This window comes from Camelus dromedarius, chromosome 15 (genome assembly GCF_036321535.1).
Source record: "Camelus dromedarius isolate mCamDro1 chromosome 15, mCamDro1.pat, whole genome shotgun sequence".
Lineage (NCBI taxonomy): Eukaryota > Metazoa > Chordata > Mammalia > Artiodactyla > Camelidae > Camelus > Camelus dromedarius.
This window is the reverse complement of record NC_087450.1, coordinates 41,685,092-41,699,415: the sequence shown is the minus strand read 5'-3', so window position 1 is coordinate 41,699,415 and position 14,324 is coordinate 41,685,092. Positions and strand designations below refer to the sequence as shown.

The 14,324-nt window shown below is 34.3% G+C and overlaps 1 protein-coding gene across 8 annotated transcripts in view; it reads right to left on the bottom strand.

Annotated features, from left to right (window-relative positions):
• MEMO1 (mediator of cell motility 1) overlaps positions 1 to 14,324 on the bottom strand; it is a 116,515-nt gene that overhangs the window by 60,711 nt on the left and 41,480 nt on the right. For all 8 annotated transcript variants that reach the window (XM_064494627.1, XM_031466813.2, XM_031466814.2 and 5 more), the window contains 2 exons: positions 10,801 to 10,882; positions 277 to 345 (listed from right to left, as the gene is read on the bottom strand). In XM_064494627.1, the coding sequence (XP_064350697.1) occupies positions 277 to 345; positions 10,801 to 10,882 (151 nt within the window). The remainder of the gene's footprint in view (positions 1 to 276; positions 346 to 10,800; positions 10,883 to 14,324) is intronic.

Genomic DNA, 14,324 nt, shown 5'->3' with positions numbered 1-14,324 from the left:
GACAATACTGCATTAACCTCCTAACAATTCCAGAACTAAACATTTTAGCAAAAAGGGGGAAGATAAAAACTAATTGTTCCAACAATGAAAAATAGCATTAAAGCTTCTCATAATCCATGTAAGGTAAAATCAAATTTATAAAAAGTCAATTCATAATGAAATTGAGTATATAACAGTAAGTATGTAAAAACAAACTGCTTGAGTGGCAAAGCAATGATGATATAACTCCCAACCTTCTCCCACCTGGTCAAAATGATATCTGACTATATTACTTACGTAATAGATGGATCCACTTGTTTGTAAGCATGAGCAGCACAAGACCCACAGTATGTATATCCTGCATGGCTACAAAACAAAACAAAATGTGTCACTTAATCATCAGACTCAAAATCAAGTTATTCTGGGGAAAAAAATCTCTTGAAAGAAATACAATAATTATGGTTAACATAACAAAGTGTGTGTATAGATTAAAAAGCAATCTAGCTAATGATGCAACTTTCTAGAAGATAACAGGGAACACGTTATTCTTCTGTGTTCCAGTTTTAAATGTTAAAATGTATTTTGTGATTTTTTTTGGTCTAAAGGATAATTAGATTTGTTGGAGATATTCAAGGCTTACTTGAAGCTGCTAATGTAACACTAATAACTTGTGAGTTTTTAACCTTCCTCTTCAATACCACTAACGAACTATCACCTACACAAAATGGTAAGATTAGAGCACGTCATAGCAAAACAAATATCCTACAACTAACAACTCACTTCTCTTTGTGTCTTCAGTGGGAAGAGAACTGTCTTGGCCTTCTGTGTATTATTATGTCTTTCATTTGATCTCCCTACTATTCATCCTATCCTTCTCATCCTCTGGTTTCAGCATTAAATTGGTTCTCTGATCACCCACACTGTGACTTTGTTTCAGAGCCTCATTTTTCTTTCTTAACTCAAGTTACATGAATCTAGAAACATTTACCTTCACCATTTACAATTTATTTAGTGTATGGCCAGTAGTAGACTGGTAACTGTTTAACAAATAGCTTTGCAGGAAAAAAATGTATATGTACACGTATGTACATAAGCTTATTTTAAATTTTACTAAAATAAAAAGATATGTATCATACATTTACAAACAATGAAAAAATATAAACTCTTCTTCGCAAATTCTACATAGGCAACCAATTGTCCCAGAATGATTTCACTGATTTTAGCTGAACTCTTTTACCCATAGCCATGCGATAGTTGCAAATGACAAGAGTGAAACAATTTCACTCATTCAACAACTTGAATGACTTCTTTGCTTGTTAGACAATAGTTCTTCCAATACTGGAAAGTATATTTCCTTCCTCACTTTTTTGTGCTATTCACAATATAAAGGCTACAGACACAACACAATTTTAAGTTTAATCTGCATTATTAACTTTTCCCCATTACTTTTCTTAAGCACTGACAATCAACAAAAAATAAAGCCCTGATTTGTAGCAATCTGCCTGTTAATATGGAGTAAATCATTCCCATCATGGCCAATTTCAAGATGCACAGTAAACTGAAAAAGACAAAACACGACTGGGAGAAAATATTTGTAAAGCATCTATGTGATAAAGGATTTATATTTGAATATATAAAGAAAAAGCATATATCTGATAAAAGATTCATAGCTGAATATGTAAAGAAATTTCAAAACAACCTAATACTTCTTTAAAAAAATAGGTAACTATTTTACAAGACAAATAGTTCTGAAGGTTGGTTGCACAACAATGTGAATGCACTTAACACTATTACATAAATGGTTAAAAATGGTTAAGATGGTAAATTTTATGTTACATGTCTCTTACCAGAATTTTTTAAAAAGTTTTAAATAGGAAAAGATGTTTAACAGATATTTTCATCAAAGAATACACTGGAATGGCAAAAAGCACACAGAAGGCTCTACATCTGTTAGTCATTAAAGAAGACAGGCAAATTAAAACTACAATGAGCTACCACTAAACACTCACTAGAATAAGCTAAAATTAAAATGAGTGACCATACCAAGTGCAGTAAGGATATAGAACTGAAACTCAATCTGTACTTGCGGAAATGTGAAACAGTACAACTACTCTGGAAAACAGTTTGGCAATTTCTTAAAAAGCTAAACATACTTCTGCCATATAACTCCTGCCAGCTATCCTACTCCTGGAAAAAAAAAAATTAAGCATTATGTCCACACAAAGATTTGTACACAAATATTCACCCCAGTTTTGTCTGCAATATACACAAAAACTAAAAACAGCTAAATATCCCTCAGAAGGTCAATGGATAAACAAACTGAGGTATATCCATACAAAAGAAAATTCTTCAGCAATAGAAAGGAATAAACTACTGACACACTCAAAATAACTTTGCTTAAAAAGTGGTAAAAATAAAGAATAAATATGCTGAGTGAGAGAAGCCAGACAAAAAGGGTTCATACTGTGTGACTCCATTTTAAAAACTCTAGAAAATAAAAACTACTCTAGTGACAGAAAGTAAATCAATGGACCTGAGAGGGTGGAGGAGGGGCAGAGAGGAACACAGGGAAGAATTACAAAAGGGCACAAGGAAACTTCTGAAGATGATAAATATGTTCATTATCTTAATTGTAGTAATGATTTAACAGGTATATACATATTTCAAATTTATCAAATTGTACACTTTATACACAGCTGAATGTTAATCATAGCACAATAAAGCTCTATTTTTAAAATGGTACTCATCTGAACTAACTTAAGATATGAATACAGAAAAAGAGATTCACATAAGTCAATCACAGCCATACAAGATAGTGGTGTGCTTAATCAGGATTAAAGCAATATGGGTCATACACTAAGTACACTGAAATCACCAAAGGCTTTACTGGTCAGATCAATGGTGGTCCCTCCATCCTTACACCTCTGGCAAGGTAGCCTATCAAGTTGCCTCAATACAGCAATATTCACACAATCCAGTTCTAATCTTAATCATAAGGAAATTTAAGTTGTTCTATGGCTCAGTACACTCAATTTTGCTGTCATCCTGTACAGATCTTGATACTCTAGCCTAACCAGGGGCTCTATTTTATCCAGTTATGTCCCCAGTCTTCCAATGCCCAAGACTCCATTTGACTGCTTCAGATTCCTAAAACCTATTTTTTACATATGATCTTAATATTACTTGGCTCCCCTATCTCAATTCAGAAATACATTATCTTGCCTGGCCATGTGGACCTTAAAAACCATCTGATCCATCTGGATCTTCTCTGGTCTGTCTCAAACCTGAATGACACCTCAGATTTTCGATACCATTTTGCTCTCAGTTGTCATTCATTTCACATCCCTCCCACTTTTCAATCTTTACCTTAAAACTGGTCCTTCATCTTAGATCTGCTTTTCAGACCGTAGTTCCTATTTGCCCTTCTTCAATTTAATGGTCCTGAACCCCAGTATATACTCTGATCTGTAAATCAACCTGAGTCTCTCTCAGTTTTACCAATGCTCTTCCTACCCAAGCTCAGTTCTTACATGCCATAGAGACTTCTTAGAAACACTGGATTCTTGAAGTATGGATACAACAGAAATATAAAAAGTAGAAGGGTAAAGGCAGAAAGGAAGGGCATAAAAGTTGAAAGAAGAATATGAGCAAATGTCCAAGTATATGACGTAGATGAGAAAATACGACACTAGCCTGAGTGGAATAAGAGAGTAATGCTAATTAAGCCAGGGTCGGACAGAGGAATTTGGGCTTGATAAAACAATTGAAAATCTGCTGTATGCTCTTGAGCAAGGGAGTGACAGTATGAAACTGGAATTAGTCTAGTACTGAAAAACACAAGCATAAAGGATGTATTAGAGGCAGCAGGTGTTAAGTGAAAGTCTCTAGCAAATTGTGGCATGAGGTAGTAACATCACAGTCTAGAACAGTGTCAGTGCCAGTGGAAAAAGAGAAATCAGTGGTCTAGAGTCTAAAAAGAAAAACTGACATATCTTAGTGACCAAGCATTAAGAAGAGGAAGAGGACAGTTATGATAGTGGTGACAACTAACATTTCTGAGTGCTTACTGCATGTCAGGCACTCTTCCACGAAAACTCAAAGCATTACTCACTGACAACTCTATGAGATAGGAATTATTATTTTTCTCATTTTATAGATGAAAAAACTAAAGGAGAAAGGTTAACACACTTGCTCAAGGTCAAATAGTGGCACTCCAGGACTTAAAAGCCAGGCAGCAGAGCTCCAGGACCCACTCTTAACCACCGTTAGAGACCTTCACATATCTGAAGGAAGAACAGAAGGAGTCAAGAGTCCACAAAGCAGGAAAAGCAACAAGCCTGACAATTGGAAGACTACTTAAGAATCATGTATCCTACTGGTAAGACTATAAGGAAGGACGATAATTTTTAAAACACGATTAACTAGGGTGCGCAGGGTATATAGCTCAAGTAGTAGAGCACGAGTTTAGCATACGTGTGAGGTTCTGGGTTCAATCCCCAGTACCTTCCCTAAGCATGAATGAATGAATGACTGAATGAATAAATAAATAAATAAATAAACAAACCTAATTCCCTCCCCACCAAAACAAACAAACAAAAACAAAAACAATACCCCACAATCAACTGAGGTAAACTTGTTTTCTAATAGAACCCAGATTTCTTGGTTTCAGTCCTTTCTGAAGCTGAAGGCTTAAAAGTCTACTTGAAGTAAAGACAAAATAGTTGTAATAAGAGATGAACAGTCTTCACTTGGATAGAGGATATAGCACAGAGTATCTTTTTTTTTAAATCATTAAGTATACCATCCCTCTTAACTCCCATCATGAAGAACTCCACTTAATGAAAGGACCAAGATAATAGTCAAAGAAGAGAATTTCTAATACTTTCTTTTATCCTGGCCCATATATACAGTAATGACAAAGTCATAGTAATTATCATCAAATCTCACCAATGATCCTCTGTTCCTATACTCTTTTCTTGCTAAGAAAATATATGATTCTACATGTATGTGGAAACAGCTTCCATTAAGGAGTCATTCATAATAAAAGAGGCTTCATTAAGGGAACAAATAAGTTTTCTTTTGTGCATAAGTCAGAAAAGCAATGAAACTTCGAGCTCTACAGATATCTGAAAATGCATTATAAAAGTGTGTCTAAATCAATCTTTTAAAAGTTCTTAAAATACTTAATAAAGTCATCCTTGCTAGTTGTTCCAGGTCACTCTGGTTCCCAATATAACTTCTCATGAAAACAAAATAAAATTATACTTTAATATCTATAATTTTTCATTAGGTTAAAACCATGCCTCTAAAGGCTGATACTTCTTTTAACATGGAGTACTTTTGCTTCAGCCCTTACTCCTACACAGCAGACCCTTTACATCAGCAAGTCCAGCTCCTAACCTACCAGAATTTCTGCGTCCCTCAAGAGCTGCAATTAAATGAGGATACAAGGCCACTGTCCAAAGTCACTCACTGGTTAAGTGACAGTTTCCCATACAGTAGTGTGGTATAATTTAAATTCCTATGTCAGGAAAAACACCAATCACTATGTGACACGGACTTTCACTTGTTCATTCTGAGACCTTCAAGGCTGCAGGTAAATAGTATCAACTGTGAATGCCAAGAATCTACCACACATTCTACAAAAGGCTTTTCATCAGAGGATACAGGGACTAAAAAAAGAACACTTAACTTGAATTCAACAAAGTCAGGTTCTCAAAGTCCTAGTTCTACTTAATAGCAGCAAAAATGCAAAATAAAAAGACTGGACTAGATAAAATGAGAAGATTAGATGAAATGAGATCTCCTTCAACAATAAGAAAAGTTTGTAACCTAAAGTTGATACGATCTACAAAGCTAGAAACTAACTTTAAAAACAACTGTGAACATACGGGACCAACCTGAATGACAACTGCCCCCTACTGTTTGCAGAAGCAGCAATCTCCATATAGACTGTCAATTTTATTTTGCTGCACCTACCCTTTTAAACTTTTCTTTGAACAATACTGTTCGATGCCCCTCAAGATTCCTACTTCAATAAAAAATATTAGCAGATGATTATATCAAAAAGTCCAGGTTTATTTTTACAAAACGGAATCTCACAAATAAAGTCAACAATATTATGAGCTAAAAAGTTAAATAAAAGAAAATAACTGCATTTATAAATTGCTAAATTTTATTCAATGATTTCCAACTTCAGAATCATACATTTTAAATTCTAAATATTGAGTTAATAAAATGAAAAATAAAAGTAGTAGAAAGTGAGCCATTAAGTACTTTGATTCTGCCTTCTATAAAATTATAGTTAAATCATAATCCACAAGTTTCAACAGTGCTCAATAAAGAACGTTTAGTGAAAAAAAAAGTCAAGTAAGAATAAACTAACCACACTGTTGCATATCAAGTTTTTTTTTTTTACTGCTAGAATATACAGGATTTGAGATATTGCCGTGAATAACCTACTGCTTAATATAAACAAGGATGAGAAATAAGTAGCACATCTCCAGTAACTTAAATTAACTACATAATTTATGAAGATTCATTGTCTTGTGATATGCACTGGTAGAGCTCTGCAGGAATGCTTCACTATATACAAACTGACTTTCTATATAAATGTTTCTTAGCTTTTATTTTTTTAACTAGTTTTTGTATTAAAAGTAACACATGCACACAGTAAAAAAGCCAAACAATAAAAAAGGATACACAATAAAAAGTGAAAGTATCCTTATTCCATACTATGTCTACTAGATTAACCACTAACAAATCAGACTCTATTTTAAATGTATGAATGGGGGGAGGGGGTTGCTTCAGTATTCATAGTCTGTGCTTTATAATAAAAAAGTAACTTTGGGAGTACATATAGCTCAGTGACAGAGCGCATACTTAGCCTGCACAAGGTCCTGGGTTTAATCCCCAGTACCTCCATTAAAACAAAAACAAAAACAAAAACAAAAACAAAAACAAAAACAAAAACAAAACAAAAAAACTTTGTCATGTAAATTAAGCCCCCTCCACAATTAACTGTTTATATTTTTATATTTAATAAGAGGTTTCTTAAGTGATGCACACCTGTACAGCTCCATTCTAAGGTTTGCTGAGAAATTCCTGAATACTGCAAGGTAAACAACAATTTTGGCATCAAGGTGTCTGGCAATCATGGTAGGAAGGCTTTTGGAACTCCTAGTTCATAAGATCATTTCAATTTGTATCCCTGGGCCACACACTGTCTCCTGTGCCTCAAGGTAAGTAAGGTAATTTTAAATTCAACCAAAGGATATGTTTTAGTCAAGTTAAATTCTTTTCAACCCCTCCCCCAAATGTGACTGTTTAGAATTAAGATTGATCAAACAGTTGGTTTATGGGTCAATATTTATTCTTTAATGAAATTACTCTATTTAATCTACATCAGTATTAAAAAAAAAAAAGAGCAATCTGTTTAAGCATTTTCAAAAGTATGCTATCTAGGTTCTCATTTTTTTTTTTAAGTTTCCCTTATATGCTTTATTCCTATGAAGGCAGAATCTAAGAAAAGGTGGTCCCAATGAGCTAGAATTTATAAAACTTAAAGTATATTTTTTATTTGAAATATAAATAGAAGTCTTAAAATTTTAAGATTTATATAAGTATGTCCTTACAAAGACCCTTTTGTGCTTACATAGCAATAAAATATTTGCTGTTGCTCTTCTACCTCAAAAAAAAAAAAGTAACTCTGGAAAAGAAAATACTTATCTCTGGAAACCATATAAAAAGATGAACTTGACTATACTTAAAGTTTTCATATATTATCAAAGTAGAAATTGCCTATATATGCATAAAAATAACTACAAAATCACTAAACAGCAGAAACATGCATATCAAAGCCAAATTATTTTCAAAAATCATTTTAAAACCTAAGGTAACTGGAAATATTTACAAATCAATATATCTATAACTTAGGCTTAAACATTTCATTCCCCAGGTCATTTCCAATGCTTTCAGTTTAAAACTAACTACAAGAAGGAAACAAGTCTAGCTACTTTCTTATGAATAACTAACTTCAATTTAATTATATGTTGATTCAGCTCAGCTCCCACATTTAGAACAAGTTTTAACTAGCAAGGTAGTACTCCATAATAGTCAAATACTAGCAAAGTAATGGGAATGACAATAGAATTACCTCATGAGATACTATAAAGAGATGATTATTACTCCATTGTTTCTCACCCAATCGATCTCACTTATACAAACTTTCTATCTTATCCCTGCATCAGTTTTTCTTTCTCTACTGAATCATGTCATCAACATTATAAACACTTCAGTATCTCCCACCCCAAATTAAAATTCTCACCTGAATCCATATTCCCATTGACCTATTTCCTTGATTTATATCAAAGTTCCTAAAAAAAACTATGCCTTCATTTCCTTCCTTGATTCTTTCTTGAACCCACTCCAGTTATGCTTTCATCACCATCACTCCACAGAAATTGTTCTTATTAAAATAACCAGTAATCTCCACAGTATCCTGTTATCAGTCCTCAACTGATTTGACCTATTGACAGGTTCTAACACAAGTGATGATCATTTTCTCCTCCCTGACACGTTTTCATGCTTTTGCCTCCCAGAGACATCACTCACTCTTGGTTTTCCTCCTTCCTCACTGGTCTTTCTTCAGAATCTCCTTTACAAATACTCATCTTCACCCGGACCTCTAAACAAAGTTGGCTTTCCTAAGCACTTAGTTTCTGAATTTCTTCTCTATTTTACTCCCTAGGCAACCAGTCTTTTTAGACTTCATGTGTGATAAGTTACACACTTACCTGTGTAAGGGTGATACACCAAAAGAGCCTGGCCCTTCATCCCTGTACTCCAGATTCATATATCTAGCCGCCCATTAGAAATCCCCACTTAGATACCTAATAGGCATCTCAACATTAACAAAATAAAACCTTAGGTTCTATATACACACTTAAAATCCACTCCCCACATCCACTCTTGCTTTTTCCTTTAACTAGTATAAAAGCAATTTCATCCTTACAGTTCCACAAGCTAAAACTTAAATAAGTCATCCTGGACTCTTCTTCCATTTTATCAGTCCTACCTTCGAAATATATCTAGTACACTGCTTCTTATCACCTCTACCACTAGCCCCCAGACAAAGCCATTATGTCACTCTCTTTTCTTTACTACTATAATAAGCCTCCAAATTGGACTCCTTGCTCCCACAAAACAGAAAGTCCATACAGCAAGAGTAATCCTTGTCAAACCTAAGTTAGATTGTGTCACTTTTCTGCTCAAAACTTCTCACTACTCATCACATCCCTTGGAATAAAAAACAAAGTTTGTCAGATCTCCTACAAAGCCTCTGTGTGATCTAGCCCCTGCTGCCTATCTCATCCACTACTCTTCCCCACACAGGCACCCCAGCTACACTGGCCTCCTTGCTTTTCCTCAGACACACTGAGCATACCCTGCCCCAGGGCCTTTGTCCTTGTTGTTCCTCAGCCTGAAACCCTCTTTCCCTGGGTATCTGCATAACTTCTCTCATCATTTAGGCTCAAATGTTACCTTATCAGGGAGACCTTTCTTACTATCCTACACAAACTACCAACTCCCAACCCATCCTGTAACTCTCAGTCCTCTTTATCTGCTTTATTTTTCTTAGCACCCATCAGCACCTGACACAGAATAGAATTATTTGTTTATGGTCTGTCTTCCCCAAGTACTGAAATGCAACCATGAGAGTAAAATGTACTATGAGAGAAGCAATTTTGATTTACTCAAAAAGCAGCACAAAGAAGAGTATCTGGCATTTAAACTGGAAGATGTTTGCTGAATGACTAAATAAACAGCAAGTCATTATGCTAAAAGTTTTATACAGATCAGCTCATTTAATCATCAAAAAAACTATATGGAGGTACTATTATTATTCCAATTTTATCAATGAGACAAAGGCACAAGAGATTAAATAATTTGTATGTCACATAGTTTTTAAGTAGTTTGGTCAGCATCCTGTGTCTATTACATGAGATCAAGTTAGATCATAGAGAATATTTAACAAAATGTTTGGCACATGAAATACCTAACATTTAGGGAATACTTACCATGTGCCAAACATTAATGTAAGCTCTTTATATTTACTCATTTAATTCTCATATTGTTGAGTAAGTGGTTGCTATTATTATATTCACTGTTTACTATTTATCAGAGTACCAATTTTAACTCAACAGAAGTCACATAAAATATGTTGCTGTGAGAGAAATAGCACAAACTCCAACATTTACCAGGTCAAAATTAACTAAATTCATATCATATACAGAAACATAATTAACTGTATGTTTGCTAGCTTGCAGTTTAAAAAAGCCTTCTGTACAGAAAGACAAAATAGTCAGATTTTCTTCATAAAAAAAACAGAAACTACCCCTCCCCCAAAAAATCTGGTTGCTACTCCATTTTGCACCATATTATGCTTAATGCATCTTTTTTATTATAAGTTAAAAATTATGTGATTAAAGTATATCTTTTTAATGTTTAAAATAGAACTTATTCACTTGTACCAAATACCACTGAAATCACAAAGCTTACCTAACGTAAATAGCTCTCTGCTTTAAAAATCAGTTTTATTACCAAAAATAAATTTTGAAATTACTACATCTGAGAAAATGAAGTGGCCGATTCCTTTATCCCTGAGTTAAAGTGAAGACCACAGGAATGACATTTAATGAATATGATTTCTTCAGTTCAACAAAGCATGTGATTTTTAATTTTTAGCTCAATCTATACATATTCATTCTTTATTAATAATTAACATACAAAAGATCATGTGCAAAGACCCTTAAAACTTACGGTGCAATAATGGCTCTAGCAGGTCTTTTTGTAGATTGTACTTGTGAAAGCCAACCTTCAAGCTGTGCATTCAGCTGCGGTCCTATAAAAAGAGAAGGAGGAAAACTGGAGTTGGCAAAGCAATGTAGTACAGTTAACCATTCATGCCATGAAGTCCTCATTGAAAGTATTTGTGACCAAAATAGCTTAATGGGAAGTGGACCATCATTTTGGATGTTAATGTTTAAAACTTAACCAACTACAAAGTTTCTACTAGCATGCTATATGATAAGGACAAGTAATGATGAAACAAAATCTCCTTTTGTCCATTTACTTTTATATTTACAACTGTCTTCATTTGAGAACGATACAATCTACAATTTGAGGCAATGATTAAACAAAATAAGAAACAGTAAACTATTAGCATATGAAAAGAAAATAACTGAGTGAATATTATTTAGAGCACCAAAATCTGCCTTAATCATTAAAATCACATCCATGGAGTGATCATTCACACGCCAATGACCTTTTCTTCCATTCATTCCAGCCCCCTATTCCCATCATCAAATCAATAATCAGTAATGACGCCACCTTAAAAATCTCAATTTCAAGCATCCCACCATCTTCACTTTCTATCATTCCAGTTCACTTCAAGAAATTTGTTGGAGTCATTTTTACAACTGTCGTTAATCCTCTCTTCTTCACTTCTTATCCCCATCCTAAGATGCGACAGTCTATCACTATAATCATTCCCTTGTCTATGGCCTCCCTCCATTGCTCCTCTTCCTCAGTCACAGTCCAATCATTGTTAAAACCAACCTTCCACTTAATACAGCACCTCCACCTGAACAGCTGAATGAGACTGTAAAGAAACATAGCCATATGAACTTTGAAATTATACCCATAAAATTTCAGTAGACCCTTAACAAACAAAGCTCAAAAATCATACCACAACAACCTAGTGAATTTGGTCCCCTATCTTTAAGACAGAGAACTACTTCATATAGCTTGTCCTTTTACCTTAAACCATATCCCCTTCCTACCCCAGGAGAAGATCATGTTTTTCACTTCGTCAAGGAAAAACAAGCAGAAGTAGAATGGCCAACCATCCTGGTTTGCTCAGGACATTCCCAGTTTTAGCACTGAAAGTCCTGCATCCTGGAAAACCTCAGTTCCAGGCAAACCTGAACGTTAGTCACCGTAAATTCAGAAGAGAACTACTTCCCCTTCCTACCACTTATTCTGCTTTCCCTCCTGTTTCAACAAATTGTCATTGCTCCTATCAAAAGCCAAACAAATTGATTCTGAACTGGATCCCACTTTGTTTTTCTTACTAAAGGACTCTGGTCTTACAACTGTCCCAGTCTCCTGCACTAACTTGGCCCTTTTTAGTAGGTCATTACCATTAGCCTGCAAATATGCAATACTAGCAAACTGATATCCCCCCAGCTATCACCCATTTCTCTGGCCCCCTTTTCTCTGGCTCTCTCTCTTTTTAAACTTTTAATCATAAAATATTTAAACATTATAAAAGAATCTAGATAATAATATAGCAAACACCCATGGATTGACTGCCCAAATAAATTATCTTAACATTCTTATTTACTTAAGATCTTCCTATATTAAGAAATAAATTATTAAAGATACGGTTGAATCCCTTCCTGATTATGCACCTCCCACCTAAGGTAACCAAGGTAACCATTTTCTGATTCTGGTGCTCATCGCTGCATTGTTCATTTACTAATATATATAATCACAGATAAAATTATTTTGTTCTGTATGTTTTTACATGTTATATAAATATACTATACATGTTCTTCTGCAACTTGCTTTAGTCACATTATTTTTAAAAACTCATCTTGATAGATGTAGCTCTAATTTACTCATTATCAATGCTGTATAGTACTGTAATGTATGAGTATACCCAAATTTATCCACTCATTCTCTGGTTTACAGACATTATGGTTGTTTCCAATGCTTCACTGTTATTATACAATGCCACAAGTCTCTCATGAACATGTGTTAAAGAGCTTCTCCGGAATCTATCTAAAAGTAAAAGTGCTGGATCATAGATTATGCACATCTTCAATTTTACTAGAACACTGATAAAATGCCCACTGAAGCAGCTGGATCAAGTTACTCATCAGTTTAAGGGCAAATAAAAATAAGAGATTTAATTCTCCCTATAAACAATAAGAGAGGAGACATCCTACACACACTTTTCTTAGCATTTTCTTTACAAAATTTTTAATTGTAAATTCTTTCTCTTTGAAATGTATGTAAATCTTTTTAAAAGCTAAAAAAAAAAAAAAAAAAAAAGCCTCTAACCAGTAACCCGGGACCACCTTTCTCAAAGACCCACAGCCATCTCTGAAATGTGGATCAACAAGGGAGACAGCACTCCTTCATGCCAGTTTCTGTGGGAGGTTAGGAGCCTAACTTCAGAGGGCCAGCCGTAAGTTGCAAAACTGCCACCTGTCATAAAAATATAAGTTTATTTTTCCTTTGGATAAACCAATTAACTAATACATATGATCACCTCAATTACCAAGGGAATTTAGGATGAACTGTGTGTGACAAATGTTGCTATTAAGTCCTCTTACTTGAACACTACTTATAATTTATGTTTATTGCGGGTGGCGTGCATCATATTCTAACTTAATGCTTATTCAAAAATAAAATTGTTTTTTTTCTTAGTAGATGCTAATTATGATCCTGGAGGTCTGGAGTAGGGCCTGAGATCCTGCATTTCTAATATGCTCCCCAGGTGACAGCAACATTTGCTGGCCTACAAACCACACTCAAGTTATCAAGTCCAGATCAATGGTTGCCAAGCAAAAAAGGGCCTTAGACCCCAAGGACTCCACAAATTTATATGCATACTAAACTTTATCTAGAGATAAAATAAATGTCTAGAAAAACATAAGATTAATTACAGACTAAGAAATTCATATTCATTTAAAAGAACTGATGAAGTTTCCTTCACCTTTTTTTAATCATATATTTTATCAATCAACATGTTATAAAGAACAACTACGGTCTTGCACAATATTCTGTACTTTCTGACATGAAGTAGGTTCATTAAAAAGGGGAAAGAATACTCTTCAAAAAGTCTGAAAATCATTCTCCATCCTAGTTCTATCACTTACCTTTCCTATAATTTTATCTTGAGCTGTGTTTCAATTACCATACAGCTTCATTTTCTACTAGTTATTTTATAAGCTATGATATCATAAGGTTAACTATGACCAATCATGTTTTAATTTCCTTTCATTTGTTAACTGAATAAATATTTATGGGACAGCTACTTATTTGCCAGGAAATGGGAGGGATGCTGGAGTTACAGCAATACAAAAGAGTGATACCTGATATCATGGCACTTAAAACTGTCAATACCCTAAATCCAAAGAATGGCTAAAAGATGAAAATTTCAGACACCAGGACAACCCAGTAGGAAAGACATTTTTGGTTGGAGAAGCCTTCCAGTGTTGGTCAAACTATTTCATATAGGTAAGGTAAAGAATAACCAACTGCTACAACTGTTT